General features: G+C 36.5%; 2 protein-coding genes across 3 annotated transcripts; both read right to left on the minus strand.

The window, feature by feature from the left end:
* Positions 1 to 533: 533 nt before the first annotated feature.
* On the minus strand, positions 534 to 2,337 carry CYCP1;1 (cyclin p1;1). Its single transcript, XM_078972525.1, has 3 exons — positions 2,028 to 2,337; positions 1,082 to 1,461; positions 534 to 1,005 (listed from the first exon to the last, which is right to left on the minus strand). Exons 1-3 carry the CDS (start codon positions 2,049 to 2,051, stop codon positions 711 to 713), a joined length of 699 nt encoding a protein of 232 aa, XP_078828651.1. The 5' UTR covers positions 2,052 to 2,337; the 3' UTR covers positions 534 to 710.
* Positions 2,338 to 6,662: 4,325 nt separating this feature from the next.
* On the minus strand, positions 6,663 to 11,763 carry LOC145017488 (ARM REPEAT PROTEIN INTERACTING WITH ABF2-like). Of its 2 annotated transcripts, none has more exons than XM_078975511.1 (19): positions 11,408 to 11,763; positions 10,679 to 10,839; positions 10,338 to 10,510; positions 10,139 to 10,259; positions 9,981 to 10,055; positions 9,778 to 9,872; positions 9,620 to 9,695; positions 9,376 to 9,483; positions 9,199 to 9,274; positions 8,803 to 8,855; positions 8,644 to 8,712; positions 8,452 to 8,511; positions 8,243 to 8,366; positions 8,035 to 8,177; positions 7,700 to 7,763; positions 7,525 to 7,604; positions 7,266 to 7,448; positions 7,063 to 7,187; positions 6,663 to 6,963 (listed from the first exon to the last, which is right to left on the minus strand). In XM_078975511.1, the coding sequence occupies exons 1-19, from the start codon at positions 11,652 to 11,654 to the stop codon at positions 6,885 to 6,887; spliced, it is 2,112 nt and encodes a 703-aa protein (XP_078831637.1). In that variant the 5' UTR covers positions 11,655 to 11,763; the 3' UTR covers positions 6,663 to 6,884. The 2 variants fall into 2 exon arrangements, with proteins under 2 accessions (XP_078831637.1, XP_078831638.1); XM_078975512.1 differs by lacking the exon at positions 11,408 to 11,763 and adding an exon at positions 11,122 to 11,203.
* Positions 11,764 to 26,957: the final 15,194 nt, after the last annotated feature.

The raw sequence follows: 26,957 nt of genomic DNA on the forward strand, positions 1-26,957 counted from the left end.
AATTCTGGTCTTAGAACCCTTGGGAGAGGTTAAGGCTCTCGAATCTCTAGCAAAATATTCGAGTGTTTTAATTCAATACGGAGAAGCTTTTGTCATGGTTCTTGTTTATTGAGTTTATTGAGATATCGATTCATATCATCATCCTCATTCAGAGATAAGGTTTGGACTTTGGAGCACGCGCATGCCTCCTTGTCTCTTTATAGTTTATTCTCTCTCATTGTCCCCTCTTTGACTCATAACCTGGCCTATAAATAAAAAAACACATCTCCGCCATTAGGAGGGACATCATATTCGTCCATACTCAACTCTCCCTCCCACATACACTTATCAAGATGGTTCGCTTTAGTCTGGAGAAACCATCTTCGTTTATGTACTGTACATATCTGATTTAATCGTCAAAGTCTGCTCTTAAAAGGCAACATCGGTCAATACTTTTACGGCTAATTTTTGGGAGTACAACAGTAATAAAATATGGAAATCAAACTCTAAAATCTTTTTGAATTTTGACATCACGGAGAAACAAAGATGCAATCTTTTGCCGAATAAAATGCAACTAATATTCATTATTAGTTATATTAACTAAACAATAATATATAACATAATGGTTGATAAATAGATCAAACCATCTTGATACAACAGCTACAAACAATTTTCTAAATGGTTCGATAAGTGTTCTGGTTTCACCTGTTAAAAAAAAAAAAAAAAAAAAATCATTCGATATGTATTCCAATAGTGGTATGATAACTGGAGTCATTACTGTTCTTCGACCAGTTGTCTTTGATTAATCCGCATGCACCGTTGATCACATGCAATGGCCGTTGTACCTGAACCTCCTCCTCGCCTGGAGCTGGAGCCACATTCATCAACGCCGAACAATACCTTCCAAATGTAGAAATGTCAACATACAGTCGAAAATCAATTCCAAACAGAAATTTCATCTCCAGTCTGTTCAATTCTGCTGTTGTAACTCCTCCCACTTTCGCATAATACGCATTATTAAAAAATCTGTAATAATTGGATTATTAAGAAGGTCGATTAGGGATTTGGGAAGAAGAATTAAGAAGATCGATTAGGGACTTACGCTTCATCAATGAACTTTGTAGCTACCAATATGCTTGTGATCAAAAGACGATGAACATTAAGAGACGTCAAAATGATATTTTGAGATTGGATGAATCTATCCATGTATATATGTGCAACAATGAAGCAAGAAGGACTGCAGCGAGAGTATTTAAAGATGCGATCCATGTATTGTTGAATGGTGAGTGTAGGTGCTCTTGAGCCATGAAAAACTGTAATATCAATGTCTTTTTTAGTACTTTGCCCGTTCTTTTCAACCGATTTCTCAAGACATGAAGAAACAAGGGATACAACTTTTGGGTTTCCATATTTTTGTTTGAGGCCTAAAAAATGGCAGACTTTTGAGCCAATGATGTCGTTTTCAAGTGTTAAAGCTGCTTCCTGCATTTATGAAAGCGAAATCTGTTACCATATATGGAAGAAAAATTAAAGCCTTCTAAAAGAGCCGAGGGAAATTCGTTTATGACAACAAAGCAATGTCATGTCAAGAAACGATTTCATATTTAGAAGAAAAAACAAGATTAGCTTGACCCATATATGTTGTAACAAACCATAAACTGATGATTAAAAGCAAAACACACAATTAAAATTGCATAAAAATTCGGCAATGTGTTGCAAAAAACATATAGAAAGGAAGACGAGAGATAATCGTGACCATTTAAGCAAGTAAATAAGTAATTTTACTCGTAGTCTTGGATTATAAGATTCGTTGCAACTACTATGACTATTGAGACTTAATACCAACCAATCATCTAACCCTAATGGAAGGAGGTAGGTTACTCAACACAATTAAAGTCACAATGATCATCAAATAAAAACACATCCAAACACCACTAAATGAACCCAGATTGATTAAAAAAGCAAAACCCACATAGATATTTATAAACGTCAACATGTTACAAGAAATACCCAAAAATGAAAAACAAGAGAGAAATCAAAGAACATACAGAGGAGGTCCTTGAAGCATCCATGGTTACCACGCCCACTAACCAAAAGTCAAATCATCGATCACCTATACATCTTGATGTTCCATGTATGATGATGATGCATATGAGTAATCCTTTACTTGAAGCAAGCATAAGCATAAACCCCTTTTATCTTCTTATAATAAGTTTGGTCACTTTCTCTTTCTCCCTCGAGATTGGCTGTCTAATTTTAGGTCAATTCACGTTGAAAAAAAGGTTTTCTTTTTTATTGATTGAATGATTTGTTGGTTTGCAATAATGGAATAGAATGGAGTTGCATTTTGGTGAATCAAGGAACATGAAAGCCGGTGGGTGTCGGTGGCCTTTATATTTTATAGGGTGAATTACAAAAATGGTCCATGTGGTAAATAAGATATATATATATATATATATATATATATATATATATATATATATATATATATATATATATATATATATATATATATATATATATAAAAGTAGAATTTTACCACGTGTCATTCTCCAAGCCCCTCTCCAATCGATTTTTCCCGCTCAAAATACAAATGTGATTTTCCCAAGTGCCCTCTGCTTCAACTATAATATATTGACGTTTGAATTGATATACGAAATTATCGGCAATCAGTTTCGAATTCGATTGCAAGATATCAGGAATTTCATAGCAACAAATAAGGAATCTTAATCACCAATTCTTAAAGGTAGATTTTCTATTAAATCCTAATTCTTTTTCTCGCTGTTTTCTTTCAATGAATTCAAACTTTCAAATCAATAGCCTCAGATGGATGATTTTATCGACTTTAGGACTAGATGTTTAGGAATCATTAATGCAGCAATAACCGTAGCTTCAATGGATTATTCCGGCAAGCTCAATCATCGTAGAGATAGAATTGTCGAGCGATTTAACAACAATGGAAGAAAAAAAAATTAGTACTGGATGTTTAGGAATCAGTGGGTAAGCTTCCTCTGGTTGGCCTTATAAGGTTGGTTTTAATCACGTCCATATAACACTTCAATGGAAGAAAAAAAATTAAAAGAAAAAAAAGAGGCTCTAAATAAAAATGGTTTCGTTTCGTTCTTTATCCTAATTTTCATTTCTTATCTGTTAAAAAATATTCCTTCAATGCTGATTTTTCGTTTGCAATTCTCCTTAATGTTGTTTAAAAAAAATTGATAAGCAAGGAAAGATTTGAGTATCTAATTTCTTTTAAGAACAATTATCCAAAAAAAAATTGTGAATGAAGATAAAATTTACCCAAATCTACTTTCATAGATCAGAAAGACACTTTTGAAGTTGTTTTCTAGCTTCTTGTATTATTCTTGTATAGTTTATAAATATGTTATCCGTTGCTATATAATTACAATTTTTTGTTTTTTCAGCAAGTGTCTTGGTTGTGTATATGTTCAGAGGGAGTCAAAATCATCGAATACAAAGGGCGTTTCAGGTATATCTAAATGTTTGATGTTTCTTTGTTACTTGACATCTGTGGTGAACGAGAGAATTCAGGAAGCCCATGAAAATAAATCTGCACCTATGATGATGCTTTTTCCAGATTATTATTTTATATATGTCATTATTGTTTCTTATTTTCAAATTTATATCAAGTAAAAGATGTATAATTTCTTCTGTATATTTGAAGAGTGTAGGATTTTTTATTCGTATATTAGCTGCAAATTATTAATTTTTGACCCCACCTACCTGTATATAATTTAGTTTATTTATCTTTGTTTTTGTTTATACAAAGGGACAACTACAAATGGGGATTATATACTTCCATTTAAAAATAGTGCATTTTTGGCAAAAGCTCATGCTCTTCCTGTTATTTTGAAATATCCTTATGAATGATTTAGCCCTCTATGGGATTCCATATCTGGGGTGAGTGTTTAAACTTAAATGCTGATCTGTCTTCTAAAAGGGCGTTTTGGTCCGCAAAATGTTTTGGAAGGAATTGAAATTGGGTGTGTGTTTGGTTTGAGATTGAATTCAAGATTCCATTCCATGGTTTCCAATTGGACAAAATTCAATTCCATCGGAATCCTTGCAATATACCTTTTTTATATATTAAATTACCAAAATACCCTTGTAAGTAGAAGAAGTTTGCTTTTGCAATTCTAGGGTTAAAATGGTGTATTTGATTAGTTTTAACAATGAGAAAATGCATGGAATAAGGTGAGCATATCCTATTTTAAAATTCAAAATAATTTATACTAAAAAAATCCCTTTAAATAAGGTGAGCATATCTCTTTTTAAAATTCACAACCGTAATATTAAGAAGTTTATATATTTTTGATCGGTTTTCTTGGATAAATATTCTTACATTTCTCCATATCATCTTCACACTTCCATGCTTTCACAGACCCATTGCAGGAGCAGAGAAAAAAAAAACGTTCTATTAGCAATCCCTTTAATACCTGTAAGTTAAAAATCTTTCAATAAACAATCGTTAAAAATGTCAAAATCGTCATCTTAATATAATAACATCCTACTTTTCGTGTATCTTATACTTATTAGTTCATATATGTGTTTCAAAAATTTATGTGCTGTGTATGTGTTTTTTTACTCTATTCTTCTTTGTTTACAGGTTATTTCTTTATCTCATCAAAGGTAAGAACTTTTATTAACATATTAATGGATTTGAAAAAAGTTTTGGATTTGGATGAAAATGCTTTTTTTGGAGACTTTCTAAAGTACAATCGGATATGGGCTAAATAATGTAACACAATTAAAATTGAAACATATATTGTTTATCTTATACTCATTTAACTTTGTGTGTGTATGTGCTTTCTTTACTCTATTCTTCTTTGTTTACAGGTTCTTTCTTTATATTGTTTAAAGTACCAATAATATCAATAAAATACATAACTTTTCTGTATACAAAAACTATTTTTATTTTTCTGCTTAATCTGTTACACTGTTTTTTTTTTTTTTTTTTTTTTGCTTATTTTGTTACACAAAGTTTATAATTTAACACTTTACTGTTTGACTATAATGTAACCATGTTAAGATTTATGTCTTTGCCCCTATTACAGATTCATGGCTGTTTTGACAAATTTTTCTAACTTATGGGGCTGTTTTGTCTAACCACATACCTATTTTGCATAATTACACAAAAAGGTAAAAGGTTTTCTTGTACTTAACTAAGAACAAATAGTAATATACATTCAATTGTTTATCTCTAATAGTGTTGTACTTAACTTTTTTGTATACAAAAAACTGTTTTTCATTTTCTGCTTATTTTGTTACACTGTTTACGTTTTATGCCTATTCAGTTACACAAACTATTTAGACTTAAACCTTTGGTGGATCTTCATTGTTTCAATATTATGTTAATTGGATTTAATCCCTTATGTTTCTTCAAAACAAAGATATCCATCTCAAACTAAGAACAAATAGCAATGTACTTTCATTTAACAAAAATTTTACATTTTTAAATTAATAAAGTACCATATTATTTCTGTTGTCACAGTTGTACAATATAAAAAAATATATATAATTTTTTTAACGTTACGTTTTTTAAAAACGTCAGATACTTAATAATTTACTTTTTTGATAAAAAAAATATATATGTATAAACAAAATTTTATTTTATATGTATATTTTAATACAAAGTTTCATAACCAAAAATGTTATTACTATTATGTTAATCTTTGACAAACATATTTAAAAAAGTAGATATATTTTTTAAATAATAATAAATAAAACAAAATTGTTTAATCCTTGAATGATTTTTTTATACGACACTTTATTCATCTTTACTTCCATGCCAAGTTGCAATTGTATAATACTATAATTTGATCCGTGGGTTAAGATTACCCATACGGAAATCGTATAGTTTCAATTTAGAAACAAAAGTAAAATAAAATATAATATTAAATTATAATATAGATATATATTCTCAATGTATGATACAATTCATTTGTAGGACAAAATTGGAAATGCATTAATATGAGTATAGGTTATTTTGTTTAATGCTTTTTTTTCCCCGAAAATTTTACCACATTAAATCATTTATTTTTTTAATATTTAATACATAAACTTATTCTCTTGTTATCATCGAAATTATCATGTATCCTTACAATATAAATACAATTGATATATTCTTGAAAAAAATAACTATTGTGGTTTAAAATTATAGTACAACACATCTGTTCAAAATACAAAGATTATGAATTTATTATTGTTATCTTTTATGCAGCTTAGTTTATAAACTAATTATTGTTATACATTTACCTTGCAGACATATAATGCATTCATTTAAGTCTAAAAATAATGCAAAATTAAATAGTTTCTATTTAATACAAGTAACATTAATTTGCATACTACATTAAACCATTAATCTTCAAGCATTACAACTGTTAAAATTTCTGCTTACAAAGGTATTTTCTTTTTAAATGTTATCTTTTAAATGATATTACAATTTATAAATTTTCTAAATTAATGATATATTACTTTATTACATAATTAAATAAATTTTTTTAATTCTATTTATTATTAACATCCATGAATTCCACGGGTTTTCACTTAGTGTATATATATATATCGTGATTAAATAATGTATAAAATATATATGGATTGAGAAGCGGATTTACCGTGACGTTAATGTGTGCACGTTAAGTTTTTACCAGAAGAGTGTTCCGTTAGAGTAATTAGTTAGGGATCTAAGTCCCCTGTCGACTCTTTTATAGCAAATTAGCAATAAGGGCATTAATCATGTTCGGAAATACACATTGTTTCTGTTCAAGAACTATAGCTGTGATGCATGATTCATTTCCCTTGAAAAAGACAACATAAACTGATTACTTTTTGTACATTTTCCCTTGAAAAAAACAAACCTAAATCTAAACCATATCTCTCAAATTTCATTTCAGTGGTTTGCCAAGTATCTTCATAAAGTAATCACACATGTCTGGCAATATCCGCTTCATCAAACCACCATACCTGAAATTGAAATTTCCATTGTAAGTTTTTAACTAACCATCGCAAGTATTATTTATTTTTATTTTTTAAATGTTAAATTGGTTAATTACTATATGTTACCATGGTTTTGAATTTAATTTGTCAAAGTGTTCCAAAATAAACAGAATGCAAGCATCCTTTAAGGAGACGGCATTGAAGGCCTCTGATAAGTCATACATAAATGCCACTTTGTCAACCGTAATATCCTAATTAACCAAGGATACAGAAACAACATGTTAGCCAACAAAATCCATAACTGATGGATAGTGATATGAAAAGGTTACCTGTGCAATGGTGTATTCACAAAGACGCTTGAGCCCATCTAGAAGATATTGGTCGGCAGCTCTAAGGAGATCCTGGGCTATTCTCAGATCCACCTCCACTGATCCAGTGTAAATGTACCTCATCATTTTCTCAAATGTCTCCCAACTTATATTTGGTATCTCAATATCTTTTGCATCTCTCTCCTACAATGCAACCAAACCACATTTATAAACACTAAACACATATGATACTATTATATGTTTCTAGTTTGAGACTAACCCTGTAACCACCATCAAACATTGCCCGAAACGCATCAGAGGAAGCAAGCAGGCAGATTCTGTGAGCATAAAACCGTTTGCCTGATTGATATCATACCAAACAAACATTCTCAGCCACATTCATTACTTAATTTTTACTTTTTCAAAAAACATATCATATCATATGTAATGTGTACCTTCAATCAGGAAAATTACATCAGAAAGTGTAGGGTTGTTCACATACTGCTCACCCAAATATACCTGCAAAGCAAAATTACAATTATTATGCTTCTAACTTAGAGAATTTAACAAGTAGAAGAGTAAATTGCAATTTTTTGTCCAAGCATGTAGCTTTTTTTTAAAAAAATTGTTCCCAAAAGGTTGTATTACAATTTTGGTCCATACCTGTTTCAAGTAAAATGACTTGTTTTGGGACCAATTATGCAAAATTCAGTTATTCTCAGAGGCCAAAGACAGTCATTTTACTTGGAACAGTAAGAACCACAAGCAATGATCAAAATTGAAAGCCAACCTGAGATATTGGAGATGATGGTCCTGCTGCATCCACAGGATTAAGTGAAGTAGCTTTTTCAGCCAGCTTTCGCAAAGCAACACAACTATCTTCTTGATGTTTTGAATTGCTTGATTGGAAAAGCTCCAAAAGTATATCCAATCCTGAAAGAAAATGTGTAACTACCAACATGTCACTCAAATTTTAACAAACAACAGGGTGTTTTTACCAATGCTATCCACAAATATTGATTTCTGGTCATCAGGCGAACAGAGATGTGCAAGAGCCAAGGTGACTCGTCTTTGAACATTTCTCTCAGAACTACGCATTATGTACAGCAAATGACTCAACACCTGACACAACAAATAGTAATACATACCATGTCATGTGATTGAAATTTTCAATTAAGAATCCTACAAATTTTCAACTAATAATTACCCTTCCATGAATCTTCTCCTCCAACCTCTTCAATGTCTTTGCTACACATTCCCGTGTTGGCTGCACAAATAAAATATAAACTCATGAATTCAACCAACCAAGTAATCTGTCACAAAAGTCAGGTTTATTATTTTAAAGGGTGTGGAAAGACATTGGTGATGACTGATGATAATTGATAAGTAAAGTAATTACTTGAACAACGAATACACCATCCAGCAGCTTTTGAACACCACCAACTCTAATCAGATCAGCAACATTATCCTACAAAAAAGATTTTACCATAAGTTGAAAGGTAACTATTGGCTACAGAGATTATATTGCTCTAACTTTTTACAGTGTTCAAGGTTTTACCTCATTATCTGCAAGTCCATACAAAGCAAATGCAGCATTGTGTTGCAGGGTACCTGTTATGCATCAACTTATGTCACATAGGCTAGATAAGGGCAATATGGGAAATTCAATAAATAAAGAGAATCTCATTAGTTCAGGGGCAATTTAGGTATTTTATATTATTTAGTTTGTTAGATCACATAGTATAAGAGGGTAGTGGGAATGAGGAGTGAGGTATCAATCCTTTTGTGAAATCTGGAATTTATTCCTTGGGAGAGTAGCTATCTCGAATCAGCTAACCTATCTTTAGTTTTTGTAATCGTTTGGGTATTCTAGAGTGTTTTCAATCAATATTAGAACCATTTGGTTGATTTTATGTTATTGAATCTGTTCTTAGAATCCAGTTCATAACAGTACCATTTCTGGAATCTAAAAGTTTCAATAATGGAACAATGCCACCACTATGTGCAATACCAGCTTGATTGTGAGTGTCCTGTAGATGACAATAAAAGCATCATTTTAAAAAACAGATTTTTTTTATCAAAAATGTTATAGCAATAAATATAAAAGAAAATAACTAAATTCATGATTTACCTGTGCCAACCTCCCGAGTGCAAAAGCTGACATTTCCTTCAGTTGAGCTTCTGGAGACTGCAGCATATCAATTAGGGGACCAACAGCGCCTCTTTGAACTATATGTACCTGAAAATGTAAAGCTTTTGGTTATGTGGGCTATGGTGACAACTAAATTTAAGCATAAAAAACAATTTTTTTTATTGTTGGATATACAGTTACAACACAATAGCATCATTTGATAAATGATAAAATGTTGAGAAACCTTGCAGTCTGTATCAGCAGCAGCAAACTGTCCAAGTAGTAATGCAGCTTCTCTTTGGCTCTCTGAACAAGTTGAACTGTTGACAAAAGATAAAATTAAACAAGGCCAAAAGAAAGTGATCAGAGGTTGCATTAGTCAATAGAGGGGTATTATGGTACCTAAGCAATTCAATTACAGGCTGCAATGCTCCAGCAAGAAGAACTTCCTTCTTTATATTTGGGGATGAGTGCACAAGGTTGCCAATCACACCAACCTAAGAGACCATTCAAAAGTCAATAGATAGTCAAAAACATACTGAAATATCTAATGCAATATATGTATGCACACTAATTGGTATTTAAGAAATGGTACAGAAACTAACCGCTTCATAGTGTATAGCAGCATCTTCTGAATGAAGCATTAGAACAAGGGTGGGCAGAGCATTACATTCCACTATCTGCAAATGTTTCATGGATATATTAGAAAAATTTTAGTTCTTGATCCCAAAAACAAGCTTCACTAAATTATAAAAGCATCAACCTGGTTTTTGTTTTCATCATTTTTGAAAGCTAGTGTACGCAAGGCCCCTGCTGCAGCTCTTTGCACTTTAGCATCACTGGATTCTAACAGTTCAACAAGTGGAGGAATGCCACCTTCAACCCTAAACATGAAAACATGTGATGGAACTAAAGGTACTAAATACATGAATAGCAGCTGAAAAGGATGGAGAGAAACAAACCTAACAAGGGTCTTGATGCTGCTATTTTCATGAGCAAGGTTGGTGATTGCATCAGCTGCTTTCCTTATGGCACCGTTCAGTGCTCGAGAACTTTGGCCACCCACGTGTCTCTTAAGAAGACCAACCAGATGAGGTAAGGCTCCAGCATCCACTATGCGTTTTTGATGCTCAGGCTGTTAAAACAATAGGAAGGTTTTTTGAAAGTGTTCAGAAATTGTTTGTGAACAGATTCAAGAGGAAACAATCTATCACCATTAATAACAGTAATCTTATCAAATATAATCTTTAGGATTCTCCTTTATTTTAATTGACAAGGTTATGCAATTCAAATGAGTACCTACCTTAATTGCAAGAAGTCCAAGAGTAAAAGCACTTCCTTTTTCCACCTCATGTTCATACGGTATTGTGTCAGTAACAACCTCTTCTGGTGACTGTGGCGCTTGAAGATGTCGTACTAGGGCTGGAACAGCACCAGATTCGACGATCAAGTTCACAATATCCTCTGAAAACAACATAAAAAATCTTAGCGAATAATAAATAAAAGCAGGGGTACCATTAACTATTCAACTTAGCAGCTGTGCTAACACAAATCATTAGCAGTTACTCAACAAAAAATCAAAACAATCAAGAAATGCAAAATTAAATATAGACGGATCAGTAATCACACGAAGTAAGAACAAAATCTAAAAACGAAATTTAAGAGAACATGTAATAAATATATTAAGATCTCGTCGGCAAAGTATTCAATTTATTTGCAGTAATAACACAAAGCATCAGCAGCTACCTAGTCGCCGAAAAGAAATTTTCGTTGAGCAACACGATATTAAAAGGTGATAAGAACGGATAAGCATACCTATATGTGTAAATATATATCACACGAGGTATGAATAAAATCTAAAAAACGAAAACTAAGAGTAGGTGAAATGAAAGATATTAAAAATTCGTCCGCGCGTTAAAACAAAACTACAAATCTAAAACTCGCACAATAATTACTAAATTATAAGCAAACGAAATCGAATCAAATTACGCTGCGTAAAGTTGAAAACAAACTCAATAAGAAAAATCCAAACCATTCTTTGCGAACTCGGAGAGGATGTGAAGTGAGCGTTTGACTAGGGCACGATCTGCTTCACTCGATGAGAAAGTAGAATCGAGTACTTCAACCTGAGCACGAATTTCATATAATAGATCTTGTTGAGAAACGTCGTCCGTAGAAGAAAACTTATGATCTACGATTAATTCATCCTCCAGCTTCCTCTTCAGGCTCCTTCTACCTGAGTTAGTAGGTTGTTCATGGCGTCTCCGATCCTCCGCCATGAGAGATTGAATGTAGGGGTAAATTGGGGAAAGAGAAGTTACGTTTTACAAAAGGAGTGTGTGAAAGTGAAAATGAAATGGGGAGAAAGCAATTTCGGAGGTTAAAATAAATGAATTAGAAATTCAACGCCCGCCCTTGAATAATTGTTTTCCCCTCTCTTTTTTGAGATTTTCGTGCTAACGTGCACTCCCGCTCTAAATATGTTGCCGAATAAGATGCTAATCTGCGCGCTGCATTTTTTGGCAACTTAAATAATACAATTAATTTTCATTTACTTGGTTAATGTTAACCATTTGATACACTTGTATCATATGTTTACCATATCTCCTCTCATCTCCTAATAAATAAGTATTTTCATTGATACATGTCATTCTCTTAGCTCCCCCAAACGATTTTTCCCGCTCATAATTTTACAAACTAATATGCCTATCTTGCCCTTTTACTCATTAAACTGCATTAAATTCGGCCTTGATTTGGTTCTTATTTTCTTCAATCCCGTTTTAAATGGGGAATGCATTCTTATCAATTCTACAGCTTCTGTATGTTCATTGGTACCCCTCAGTCTATCTACCATGATTTCTCTTTCTTGCTTTTGGAAACCGAATCAATTTTTATAATTGACAAATGTTTTTATCAGAAAATGTTCTTCTAAATAAGCAAAACCCATCAAAAGCAAAGCAGTCGACGACAACAATGACAAAATCGTTTCTCAAAATCCACCTTGCATTGCAAATCGTTTTCTCAAAATCCATGTTAAGTGTTCATCAATCATCATTCATACATCTATCTAATGAATTTGTTTATTGTGAATATAAAGTAAAAAAACGTGTGTAACGGATTGAAAACTCCCCTCGTTTTTGACATCATCGCTATATAGTTTTCAAGGTATGTATTGCTTTATTATTCAATCTTATTTGTCTATTAAATCTCAATACCACTGTAGTTTATTAGTATATGATTGATTCTTTCAATAAGTATTTAACTTTGTATGCACAAACGGATTTTTTATTTTATTATTTTTTTCTTTTTTAAAGTTCAGGAAGCAAGTATTCCACTCCATAAAGGAATCTATATTCATCTATTAATCTTGATTGCTATTATGATATCTTGGCTTGATAATGTTTGTCATTGGGTTCAATGTCTATATATTTATATGTACAGGTGTGTGTGCTTGTGGATGTATGTTTGTAATGTGTCATTGTGTAAAAGTTATAATGTTTTACCTATTTAGATGCTTGATTTTGAAAGTATGTTGCTATGCCAAACATTTATGTTTGACTATATAGCCAAATATCTTCTTTTTAAGCTAGGAAAACAACCTCAAAAACCACCAAAAGACAATTATACCTAACTTTTCCAATGGAAAAGAGCATGATAAAGATCAAATAAAAGAATAAATCTTTATACATCCACCATCAAAACAAACATTTAATCAATTGCATGTTTGATTCAAGCGATTATGATTATTTAGGATTAAAATGAAGATATCCGTAGAAACAATTCAACAGTTAATCAAGGATAACCAGTAAGAAAATTAATTATTGAGATAAATTTAAAATTACTAAACTGTCCTTAGCTTTAATCTTTGTTGCAGTGGTGGCTATGGATGATGAGAGGATTGCATATTGTTGTCGTGGATTTTGGCACAAATTGTTTAACATGAGCTTTATGGTTGACCATGTGTTGATACTTGATACATGTGATGGAATATCCACATTTCCGTTATTTACATCATCTTGGAATCCACCTAAAGCGAACAAGATTTTGGTATTTTTTATTTTTTTTCAAATTGTTTACTGAGTGATTGAATTTTTTGAATCATCATATTTCACTTTTTCATTGCATACCAAGCATCATTCTTGTGAAAATATAGAAATACTCTACAATATACATGTAGTACCTGGTTTCTGGTATGTATGACCTATCTAAGTAATTTACATTTTTAGCCTTGGACTCGGCGGGTTGTAGGCCCGACTCGCCGAGTAGAGTCGGGATATTGAGCACGTTTAAGTTGGCGACTCAGCGAGTCCCCCCTGTCTGGATGAAACCCTAATTTCAAGGGTTTGCACCTTATTTAAATCAACCTTATGCGCCCCAAGCCCGACTCCTTCACCTTCAGAGCTCCCTATATCGACCTAACCCCCTTTTCTTGTGAGATTGAAGTGTTTTGGTGTGATTTCTTGAAGATTTTGAGAGAATAAGGAGAGTAGTTCAAGAGGATAAGAAGGAGGCCAAATATCTTGGTGTTATTTCAAAGATTCATTGAGGTATAACTCAGTTTCCTTCTGTTTTTATGGTTAAAGTCCCTTGAAGCACCATTAAAGTCCTTCTTGAACCATTTCCAAGCTTGATTGTGGATTAGGGATCGTAATGAGTTGATCAACCTCTAGATCTATGCATGTTTGAGCTCCAGAAGCTCAGATCCATGACCTTTATGGAAGTAAATTGCTTGAATGTCCTAGATCTACCGTTTTAGCCTTTATTAAGCCTTAAATCCCCATCCTATGCATGTATACATGTAAAGTTGGAAACTACCCTAAGAGCCCAGATCTATGTATGGTATGAGCTGGATTCAAGCAGAATCGAGTATATGGTAATTGCATGTGAACGACTCGGCGAGTCGAGTCGCGAGTCCCCGAGTTTTCCCCTTTTTCGTGTTTGCTGAGTGGAGTTGCGAGTCATGGGTGAACTTAGTGAGTTGGAAGCCAGACTCATCCATGGAGGGACTCGGCGAGTCAATGCCATGACTCGGCGAGTCCAAGGCAATCTTCTTACCTCAAGAACAGACTCGCCGAGTTGTTCATACAACTCGGCGAGTCGCAGCATAGAGTGTTCATCGGATGAAGATGAACTCGACGAGCTGTTCATACAACTCGGCGGGTAGAATGAAGGACCTTTGGATATCAGTTTAGAATTAGAACTCATCGAGTCAATGCCTAACTCGACGAGTAGAGACGGGATTAAGGACAATCGAATGGGTAGGGACTCAACGAGTTGGTAAGCCAACTCGGCGAGTCGGGTCAACTGGAAGTTGACTTTGACTTGGACTTTGACCTGGTCAAGGGTAAAATGGTCATTTTACCCTAAGTACATCTAGCAGTGTTTGACTAAACGTTTTGTGGGAATTATAGCCGGAGGACTTCTGGAACAGCAACAACAGTAGTAGACAGTCAGTTCCCGCTCAAATCAGCAGCTACTTTGAGGTGAGTTACCTTCTAGTAGCGGTAGGTCTACAACCACAATGTCGGCCCACCAGTAGGAGTGGTATGTTAGATGATTGTCTTTGTGATATCATCTAGGTTTGCTACTACCTGATATGTTATGTGCTGGCATGGTATGTTATATGTGATAGTAGTATAGTTCGGTTGTTAGGACCGAAGGGTAGGTCAGGCACCCCAGCTATGCCTGACAGTATGTGATGATATGTTTATATGCCAGTATGATCTGTTATATGTGTTAGTGGTAGTAGGAGGGGAGCAGTCCCCGAGGTTCGGTCGTTAGGACCGAAGGGTAGTCAGCACCCCAGAACGGCTTGACATGGGTAGTCAGCACCCCAGAATGGCTTGACACGGGCAGAACGGCACCCCATAATGGTTGCACAGGTAGGTCGGCACCCCAGAATGGCCGTACCGGGTAGGTCGAGCACCCCAGAATTGTCTGGTAGTATGTATGCTATGTGGATATATGGTATGTGGTATAGTAGGGGAACTCACTAAGCTTCGTGCTTACGGTTTACAGTTTTGGTTTCAGGTACCTCTTCGTCGAAGGGGAAGGAGTTGGCGCGGTAACGACACATCATACACACACACAGTTTTCCGCATTTATGGGATTGTTCTGAGATTTATACTCTGACATTTTGGATTGATTACATGTTTTGGTTTTTAGACATAGTATATGTTTATGAAATGGATTGATCAGACAAGGTTTATTTACAAATGATTTTACTAAATATTGATTGAAAAATGAATTTTTTGGACGTGAAAAATGGGTCGTTACAAGTTGGTATCAGAGCCCTGGTTTGAGGGATTCGGACACACCTTCGGGGGTGTCTGAACTCAAATCGAGGGATTAAAAGATTTTGAAAAAGAAAATGTTTTCTCAAAGTTAAGTAAAGAGTTTTGAGAAAGCACGAAGTGTGTGATGTGCGCGACCGGCCGAACTCAAGTAAGTATTCCCCAAAGTACCCATACAAGTTTATGTTATGTTTATCAGTTTCAGTAGAACAACATGCTAGAATAGGACTAAGGATCTAGGAGTGATGCCTTATGTGCCTACTTTATGTGCTTCAGTGTATGAGAATTGCATGTTAGAATTGAGTAGACAGCAGTAGGATAGCCTATTTAGGTTATGCCTGATAGTACGAGTTTAGCATTGCATGCTAGTGCAGTTCTCCATGTGAGAACGGATTTGATTGAGATTGTGTCCTTTTTTCTGAATGTTGCTTGCTTTGTGCTTCATGGGACTCTGAGTGATGGGAGTTAGCCATTAGGTGAATACGTCACGTGACATGTGATCAAGGTTGAATAATCTTAGAGTGTTGGATTTGGCCGTATTGCGTAGCTCTTGTTTGAGTCTAACTTTTGTAGGGACGAGTCTGTTACTCGAAGGATTATCTGAGCCTCATCACATGTGATGGTTTTCTGTCACACCCTCAAACCAGAATGGCGGAAACATTCGGGGGTGGATGACTCCACGTAGTACCATAACAATTGAATATTGTAAAGAAAGTAACACAACCATCATATATATATATATATATATATATATATATATATATATATATATATATATATATAAAACGTACATTGTTGCGTCATACATGTTTCCAAAAGAATATTAAAATATGATGATTCAAAATGTTTGATAATAAACGCCTTAGTGTTCCTTCTTCAAAAGCTGGTAGTTACCTGTATTACTGATTTCCTGAGAAATACAAGTGGTTTCGAAAAAGTGTCAACAATAAAGTTGGTGAGTTCATAAGTGTTTTTGTACTGAAAAAGTATGTCCTTTTTGGAAGAAGGTAGGTGAACGTAGTTTTCAGAAAATCCAATATTTTCCACATATAGTTTGAAAAGTTCCCAAAGTTGGAGGGTGTTAGTATCTTTCGTACTTAAATGATAAAGATGAATTTTGTACTCAAAATAATGTGATTACTGAATGCATATATGAGTCTCGTAAATCAAACATGTTTTTATACTTTCATGTGAGTCTTATAACCATATTATTGACACATACTGCCTGTAACAACATTCTTCAGGTGTTGTAGTGTTATGACATTTGTCACCCCAGACATGTCGGTCTAAATGTAGCTAACAACTTAGGTGCGGGATTGTCAATCTCGTATAGATCTATACACAAGTATCACGATCTTCCTCTAGGAGATTATGGCTTATAATACAGGACTTGAAATACATACTTAAGAGTACGTTGAACTTGAATATCTCACATCACTTAGTATAAATAGATTTACGATAAGAAAGTCTTTATTACACTTTAGGCGAAAGTATTTCGTTTTCAAAATGTATATGTAAGAATGTATGAATAACTCGCAAACTATACCCATTATAGTTTTTCAGAAAGTATGTTCCATTTGGTGAAAATAACTTGGTGAAATACTAAACTCTATACGTAAAGTAAGATGTTGGCATCGGATAATAATAAGATAAATGTTATATTTATATAAAACGAGACGTTTTCTTGTATTGTACTTGTATTCCCCCCCTAAAACATGAAAACACTTGAAAAGTAGGGGTATGAACTCACTTGTTCGGTTGAAGAGAGTGAGACTAGAATCGAGCAGAACTTCAACTGCGGAAAGTTGCGTCTTCGAGCTTCTCGGGGATCTCAGTAGCGTAGAACCTTCGTCGGGGGCTCGGGTGTGGAACCGAGGGTTTTGGGATGGTCTCTGGTGCTTAAAAGTGTGTGAGAGTTTGAGAAAAGCGTGCCAAAATCCGGAGTTCATGCCTTCTATTTATAGGGTTGAAGGCGTGAGTACGCTGGGCGTACGCGTTACGTTGGGCGTACTTCGGTTACACTGGGCATAACTTTGCATCATGGCTTATGACTCGGGTCTAGCTAGGCGTAGAGTTTGCAGCCTATGGGACTCGACCCTGCACCTGAGTACGGTCGGCATACTCTTGAATTACGCTGGGCGTAATCGCGAATTCAATCTTCTAAATTCCGTAACTTTTGCGTACGGGCTCCGTTTTTTGCGTTCTTTATATCCACGCGTAGGTGAGACTATGATCTACAACTTTCATTTAGACTCCGTTGGCTAGTTTTGACTTTATTTTTCATACTATGTTTTTAATAGGCCGAGACTGCTAAAGTCCGTTAAAAATTCATAGTTTCTTTATCCGACGTCTGTTTTCGTTTGTCTTTTTATCATCTTACTCCTAATGTGGAGACCTTCAACTCTCGTTTAGGTTCCGTTAGCTAAATATCGTTCGATCTTCAATTCGAGTTTTTAGCTCTCTACTACTGTTACGAAACTTTGAAAATTCGTAACTTCTTCATACGAGGTCAATTTGGGCGATCTTTTTATGCACGTTCACGGTTTAATGAAATCTATGACTTTTGTTTAGATACCTATGGCTAAAATGCATTTTATTGGAATTTCACTTTTCACGTTACATAATGCTTTACCGGTGTGTCGTGAATATTTGAGCGGTCATAATTCCTTCATTATAACTCGGTTTCGAATGTTCTTTATGTTTTTTGAAATCTCGGCACGATATCTAACATTTGATGCATCCCAAATTTAGAGTTTTGAACACTTTATTTTTGAGGTTAATTTCGTTGATTCCAAATAGTTTCGTTGTACTTGGCTTTTGAGTGTTAACAATGCTTTGGATAAATATAGGGTTGTCACATCATCCCCCTGTTAGAAGAATTTCGTCCCGAAATTTAGTCTAAGATAGAGTTTACGAGTTAGGAAAAAGATGCGGGTATTTTTGTTTCATCTGATCCTCGCGTTCCCAGGTGTACTCAGGTCCTCGCTTAGCGTTCCAGCGGACCTTTACAATAGGTATGCGGCTTTGTTTAGTTCTTTTAATTTCCCGATCCATGACCTCTACTGGTTCTTCTATGAATTGGAGATTCTCATTTATTGCAATTTTGTCTAGAGGGACGACGAGGGTCTCATCGAACAAGCACTTCTTTAGGTTTGATACGTGGAAGGTAGGGTGTACGTTGTGGAGTTCCTGAGGTAATCGAAGTTTGTAAGCCACCGGACCGATCCTGGCAAGGATCTCGAATGGTCCGATGTACCTTGGGTTCAGTTTCCCACGTTTTCCAAAACATATTAATCCTTTCCAGGACGAGACTTTTAGTAGGACACGGTCTCCAACCTGGAATTCCAAGGGTTTCCGTCTTTTATCCGCATAACTCTTTTGTCTGTCCGTTGATTCCTTCAGTCGTTCCCGGATCTGAACAATCTTCTCCGTGGTTTCCCTTATGATTTATGGCCCAGTGAGAGTGTTGTCTGTTGCTTGTCCTCTTGCTAGCTGTGTGTCACCCACTTCAACCGAACACAGAGATGATCTGCACTTACGGTCGTAGAGGGCTTTGAACGGGGCAGCCTTGATGCTAGTGTGGTAGCTATTGTTGTACAAAAACTCGACTAATGGTAAATGGGTGTCCCATGCCTTGCCAAAATCGATTACGCAAGCTCTCAGCATATCTTCTAGGGTTTGTATGGTTCTTTCGCTCTGGCCGTCGGTTTGTGGGTGATACGCAATACTCATGTCTAGTCTCGTGACTAGAGATCTTTGCAGCGACTGCCAGAACCTTGAGGTGAATCTAATATCTCGGTCCGAGATGATGGATATTGGCACACCATGCAATCGTACAATCTCCCTGAGGTAAGTTCTAGTTTGCTTTTCCAACTTATTTGTTTCTTTGATTGGTAGGAAGTGCGCAGATATAGTTAATCTATCGACAATCACCCAGATGGTGTTGAGTCTGCTTGCCGTCTTGGGTAATTTGGTTATAAAATCCATGGTTATCTGCTCCCACTTCCATTCAGGTATTTCTGGTTGTTGTAACAATCATGAGGGCTTCTGGTATTCCTCCTTGACTTTGGCGCACGTCAGACATTTGCTCACGTAGGTAGCAATTTCGGCTTTTATGTTCGGCCACCAATACAGTTTCTTGAGGTCCAAATACATCTTATCGGATCCGGGATGTATGGAGTATCGTGTCTTATGGGCTTCGTTCATGATGACTTCTCTAAATCCGTTAAACTTCAGTGTCTAGATCCGATCCATGAAGTAACGAACTCCGTCATCCTTGACTTCAAGATTCTTAAGGCTTCCCCTGTCACATTTTCGGATTTCAAGGCTTCTATTTGGGCTTCCTTGATTTGCGTAGACAGGTGTGAATGGATTGTCATAGTTAGAGACTTAACTCGGCGGCCCGAGTATTCCTTTCGGTTGAGTGCATCAGCCACTGCGTTAGCCTTTCTGGGATGATATCGAATTTCGCATTCGTAATCACTTAGTAGTCCCACCCATCGTCTTTGTCTCATGTTAAGTTCTTTCTGGTTGAGGATATGTTGGAGGTTTTTATGATCGGTGAATATTGTACATTTCGTGCCGTAGAGATAGTGCCTCCATATCTTTAGAGCGAAAACGACTGCTCCTAGCTCAAGATCGTGCATCGTGTAGTTTACTTCGTGCATCTTTAGTTGTCTTGAAGCGTAGGCGATGACCTTCCCTCGTTGCATCAGGACACACCCAAGTCCTTGGTTTGACACATCACAATAGACCATGAAGTCCTATGTTCCTTTTGGTAAGGTTAGGATGGGCACACTACATAAGGCTCGCTTTAGTGTTTAAAACGCGATGTCTTGTTTTTCTCCCCAGTCGAAGGTCACACTCTTCTGAGTTAGGGTGGTAAGTGACTTAGCAATCTTTGAAAAGTTTTGTATGAACCTTCGGTAATATCCGGCGATTCCTAAAAATTGCTGGATTTCTGTTGGGGTTCTTGGAGCTGTCCAATTCTCTATTGCTTTGATCTTGGAAGGATCCACGTGTATCCCCTCTTTGCTTACTACGTTACCTAGGAAATCTACTTCCCGGATCCAAAACTCGCACTTTGAAAATTTTGCGTATAACTTTTTTGCCCTCAATGTTTCCAAGACTTGGCGGAGGTGTTGGCTGTGTTCTTCATTGCTTCTTGAATAGATGAGTATATCATCTATGAACACGATCACGAATTTATCCAGGAAGGGACGACATACACGGTTCATCAAGTCCATGAACACCGCTGGTGCATTTGTCAATCCAAAGGGCATCACTACAAACTCGTAGTGATCATAGCGTGTTCGAATGCCATTTTGGTGATGTCTCCTTCCAGTACTCGTAATTGGTGATAAACAGATCTTAGATCGATCTTTGAGAAGTAGCTCGCTCCTTGTAGTTGATCGAACAAATTGTCTATGCGCGGTAGGGGATATCGGTTCTTAATCGTGAGTTTATTCAGTTCTCGGTAATCGATGCACATGTGAAAGGATCTGTCCTTCTTCTTTACAAATAGGACCGGTGCTCCCCATGGTGAGAAGCTCGTTCTGATGAAGCATTTGCTCAGCAGCTCGTTTAGTTGGCTAGACAGTTCCTGCATTTCGGCTGGGGCTAGACGGTACGACGATTTTGCTACTGGAGTAGCTCCGGGAATTAAGTCAATTCTGAACTCGACTTGGCGTTCTGGTGGGATCCCTGAAAGATCTTATGGGAAGACGTCTGGGAAGTTGTAGACTTCTGGAATGTCTTTAATGTTCCTTGATTCTCGTTTCTTGTCTGCTACGTGGGCTAGAAAGGCATGATATTCCTAGCGAATATATTTTTGTGCTTTAACACAGGAGATGATTTGTAAATTTGTACTAGGTTTGTCACCATAAATGACAAGAGTTTCGCCGTTTGGCAGATTGAGGCGAACGGCCCTTTCGTGACAAAGTATATCGGCATGGTGAAGGCTTAACCAGTCCATACCGATGATGACATCAAAACTTCTTATTGAAATGGGCATAAGATCGATTTGAAACAAGTGCTCGTTTAAATTTAATGTGCACCCTATGTATATATAACTTGCGCTTTCCGTTTTACCGTTTGCCATTTCTACAGTGAATATTTTATTGAGTGGTTGGGGTTTTTGATTTAATAGGCGTTTGAATTTATGACTCACAAAACTTCTCTGCGCACTGCAGTCAAAGAGTATGCATACATAAATGTTGTCGAGGAGAAACGTACCCGTAACCACCGTGGGGTCATCTATTGCTTCATTTTGTCCTATCGCCAACACTCTTCTAACACCGCTAGCATTCTTTACTTTGGGGCAATCCCTCTTGAAGTGCCCAGTTTCTCCACACCCATAACATGCCTGGCTTACTCCAGTACCAGGAACTTGAGTGATTGGTCGCGCTGGTGCCTTATAGAAACGGGCAGTGTGCCCTTTCCTGTCACAGTTTTTACAATGCATTTCTCTGCAATTACCGTGGTGATGGTAATTGCATTTGTTGCACTTTGGCAGGTTCCCAGCATATTGTTTCGTTGGTGTAGGGGTAGCAGGAATTGTAGTGGGGGCAGTAGCGGCATGGACCGCCACCATCTGTTTCTTTGAAGGTTCTTGCGAAGTTTGATCTTTTCTCTTGTTCTAGAACTTCTTCTTGCTGTTGTTGCTGGCATTTTAGTCGTTGTTGTCGCTTCCTTTGGTTGGTTCGGCGACGACGGTCGTGACACTCTGACAGACACCATGATCAACTAGAGATTGCGCCAGTTCCTTGGCGTTGTCGAACGTTGTGGGTTTGGAGGCTAACACACTCCCTCAAAGTTGGGGTGATAGTCCCCAGATATACTTTTCCACCTTTTGGCTTTCCAGGATCATCATCCCTGGGCAAAGTATTATCAGGTCACTAAATCTGTTGGTATAGCCTGCAATGTCCGGGCCATCGTAAGTCCCCACAGCTCCTGTTCGAGCTTCTGAATCTCGCCTCTTGGGCAGTACTCTCATAAGAGCATTCGTTTCAGGTTTTCCCAACCCATGGAGTTTGCCACTACTAGGGTTAGTGTCTTGACATGGCTGTTCCACCACGTTAGGGCTCGTTCGGAGAAAGTACAGACGACAAATTTTACTTTGCTTTCTTCGGGGCATGTGCATATTTTGAACACAGCTTCTGTTTTCTCTATCCATTGAGATAGAGCCATTACTCCCCCCAATCCCATTAAAGGGAATAGGTTTGCCATTGGTGAAGTCTTTGTAAGTACATTCCCCGGAACGGCCTTGGTTTTGGCTATTTGTAAATCTATTCATTCCTCCTCCTGACCCGTTGTTACTCATTTGTGCCATCGCTGCGGTTACAGCGGCCGTTACAGCAACTTGGAACATAGTTGTATCCATAATTGGAGGGGGTGGTGGAGGTGGTGTTGGAGCTGGGTTTCTGCGTGGTGATCTGCGAGGAGGCATGTTCTGGTAGAGAAATAATAATGAAGACTATAAGTTTCTAATGTTTTGACAATCCTGCACTAGAGGGTTAGTTATATCTTGTAATTTGTTTTGACTTTAGTTGATGGTTTCGAAGTAGACATATCAATTTAGTTAATTCTATTAGTTTTGGAGAGGTATTTAAAGAAATACTTCATATATATATATATATATATATATATATATATATATATATATATATATATATATGTCAAACATAGTTATGTTACATTTTTCTTGGTGAATAGGAAAATTTGACCTATCTAAAGGTCTCCGATTTCAAGTTCGAAGAAGGTAAGAAAAACTTTTATCTGAGTTCCTAATTGTTGGGGTTGGGCAAGTCCTACTTGCGGCGTGTTGTGCGATTGGAGCTAGATTCTGCATCTGATTGCTTGACTCCCATTAAACGCCTCTCAAGGACCGCTTGTTGTCCCTTCATTTCTCTTATTTCTGCAAGTGCTACCTCCATTTGGTTTTGAAGCACCCCTGTGTGGAGTTGGTATCTTCGTGTAGTCCATCCAGACGACGGATGTTTGCGGCGTTACCCTGTGCAGCAACATTGATCTCGCGGATTTTGGCCGCTTGCATGTCTGATTGTGTGACATCCCCAAAATCACGGCCAGAAAAGACCGATTTTTATTTATGCTTTTAAAATAATTTCATAGTAAATCCATTTGATTTGAAAGAGTTGCGGAATTTGTTCCCAAAAACAAAGTATGATAAAATAAGATTTACCAAAGCATTTCTTAAATAAATGTATTTTTCATTACATTACAATACTCGGGATGTCATGTTCCGATAAACAGACCAAAAACATAAACATTTAAATATAGTCCTTACAACAGTTATTTACAACAACATGTCTATAATCCAAAAATAACTTGACAAGTCATCCAACTTATGCTCTTGCGCCACTACCTATAATACAAAGAAACTGAGTGGGTCAGGCTTTGGAGCCTGGTGAGCATATAGGGTTTTCAACCCACAATAAATAATTATATTTAATTCCACCAACCAACAATAACCCAATTACCCGTTCTCGTTATTCTCACTTTACACCTTAAGACAACTAACATAAGGGACCTAGTCTAAGAATATTTCATCGTGGCGACAACACATGATTCGGGGGTTCCTCAGCAATATAAGTCAAATAAGGCAACCATGAGGGGGATGGAGTACAGCGAATGAACACCCAAGTTCATTAACACCTACAGGTGGTGAGTCTGCTAGTGTTCCACAAGACTATCTAGAAAAGTCCATGGTCGTCATCTAAACTCCGCTAGATGACTGAATCAAAACAACAATGAGGTCTCTCATCTGTTTATTACACACCAACTATCTACCCATGTTCTACCCAACATATTAGTAGATAAAAATATACATTTTTATACATAGTTTAAAAAACCTGTATAGCATGCTTTAATCAATACATACTCCACATAACAGATGAGGCACACGCACATAACACATATTTCATAGAGAATAAATCAGATATATGAGATAGAAGAGAGTGAATATACCTTCACACATATAACAACAAAAGATATACACAGAGCACGTATTTTATATAAAATACTTCATAATATTGTATTGGAAGAAAATAACTACACACTCACTTGATTAGAAGATGATCGGACAGCACTACGGCTTACAGTAGTAGTAATCCTCAGCAGATCTGGAAGATCTTCACAAAAATCGAACTTCTCGCGGGTAGAGCTTCGGCTCGGGAATCGCACTTCTCGGGATCTTCGGGGCTTCGGCACTTGCTTCGGGATATTTATTGCACGTAAATCGAGGTAAAACGGGAGAGAGAGGAGAGAAAATAGCAACCCTAAACGGTTGGCCCTTCAAATCTATTTATAGGGAAAATTTGGCCCTTGCCACGTCGTGGCAACCTTTTTCCACGTCGTGGGCTTGGTCGTCACTGTAAACGTCATTGCAAGTTGCATCTGCGGGACTCCCAGAGGTGTCAGAAGACTTGCCACGTCGTGGCACTGCTTGCCAGGTCGTGGTATCTGATAGGTTTGGGGTTTCGCGCCCCGAACTTCAGAAATTCATAACTTTCGCATACGAACTTCGTTTTCGACGTTCTTTATATCGACTCGAAGGTGAGATTATTCTTTACATCTCGCGTTTAGACTTCATTGGCTAATTTTGACTTTATTTTTAATATATTATAAGTGTATTACTTATATATTATTTTTAATAGGCCGGGATAGGAAAACTGTGTTCGAAATTCATAACTCCTTCATCTGAACTCCGTTTTCGTCTGTATTTTCATCGTTGGACTATTATCAATGAGATCTTCAATTTTCATTTAGAAAATTTTGGCTAAATATCACTCGATCTCTATTTCGAGTATTCGGGTTGCATACCGCTAAGTCGAAACTTCGAAAAATCATAACTTCCTCATACGAAGTCAGATTTAGGCGTTCTTTTTATGCACGCTCTGGGTTTAAAGAACTCTACAACATTCGCTTAGATCACTAAGGCTAAATATCGCACTAATGTAAATTTCACTTTTTACGTCATTCAGTGTTGCCGGTTCTGTCGCGAAACTTCGACAGGTCATAACTTCTTCGTTAGAACTCGGATTTCGGCATTCTTTATATATTCGGAAACCTCATTTCAACCACTACAAACATTATCCATAGATATCGGCTTTATCTAACATTTCATTTTGATGCTTATTTTTATTCTTAATTAAATTAAGTCACACAATTAAGCAAATAACACATAATACTTAAATATTTCATCATTAATACTTCAAAAAGAGTTACAAGGGTTAACCTAGACTATTGCATCAATGATAATGCCTAGACTGGAGACGCAGGCGTTCTAGATTGGTAGGTATGGGTGGCTATTTGGCCTACAAGAACGAGAAGCGCTCGATCAGCTGAGCCTCCTCCACTGACATTGTAAAACCCCCGACACATGCCGAAGGGAGGGCGTACACCTTGTTGACGGCTCCAATAGTAGAGATGGATCCCCCAAATGGGAATGGGACCTTGGTAACCCATTCTAACTTTGGGAGGACGAGGAGCGGGAGGGTTGATTATTTTCGACTCGGAGTCTGTTCCATCCGTAACTTCCTCTTCCTCCTCTATAGTCTCTTCTTCCTCTTCGACTTCCTCGTCGACTTCGAACTCCTCTTCGACTTCCTCGGGGTCTTCTTCCGGATCATCTTCTATCCATCCACCGTTACCTTGGTTTGGGTAGTAGGGATCTCCTGGTGTATGGAATCCGACCAGTTTGTCTGTACTAGGATAAAAGTATAAGATTTATAAGAAAATAAATTTCTATTTGACGGCATCCTAAGTTTAACCAAAATCTTGAGGTGTGCATGATATTTATTGTCCTATATATTTCATAATATACTCTTATAGTATTTCGAATTTGCAAGTTTAGTATTTTTATTTGGTAAGTTTTTGACTTGTTGTCCACTATGACCATTCCTTGACGTACGTTGGTCAAATCCAGGATAAATATAGTTGATCAGGCTATATTTATTCTTGATTTGATTACATACCTCGAGGCCCAATCATAGTGTCGCAACTTGTCTTAATACTTTTTAGAAATCTTTGTTATGATACGAGACCGATGCATGCGTGTAAAAATATATATTGTTTATGAAAACGTTTTGTCAGAGGGTTTTCGGTCTCCTTTGCATTTATAGTTTGTATATCTTATGTGGTTCAATATACTTGGTTCACTATAAACAATGCTCTGATACCAATCTGTCACACCCCCAAACCAGAATGGCGGAAACATTCGGGGGTGGATGACTTCACGTAGTACCATAACAGTTGAATATTGTAAAGAAA

The sequence above is a fragment of the Lactuca saligna genome, chromosome 9 (genome assembly GCF_052625555.1).
Source record: "Lactuca saligna cultivar CGN05327 chromosome 9, ASM5262555v1, whole genome shotgun sequence".
NCBI lineage: Eukaryota > Viridiplantae > Streptophyta > Magnoliopsida > Asterales > Asteraceae > Lactuca > Lactuca saligna.

Coding starts and splice junctions, on each gene's coding strand:
- LOC145017488 (XM_078975511.1), bottom strand. CDS start 11,654: ATGGCGGAGGATCGGAGACGCCATGAACAACCTACTAACTCAGGTAGA. Junction 10,260..10,337: donor AGCATCAAGACCCTTGTTAG/GTTTGTTTCTCT, acceptor TTTCATGTTTAG/GGTTGAAGGTGGCATTCCTC. Junction 6,964..7,062: donor AAATTAAATTCAAAACCATG/GTAACATATAGT, acceptor TTTCAATTTCAG/GTATGGTGGTTTGATGAAGC.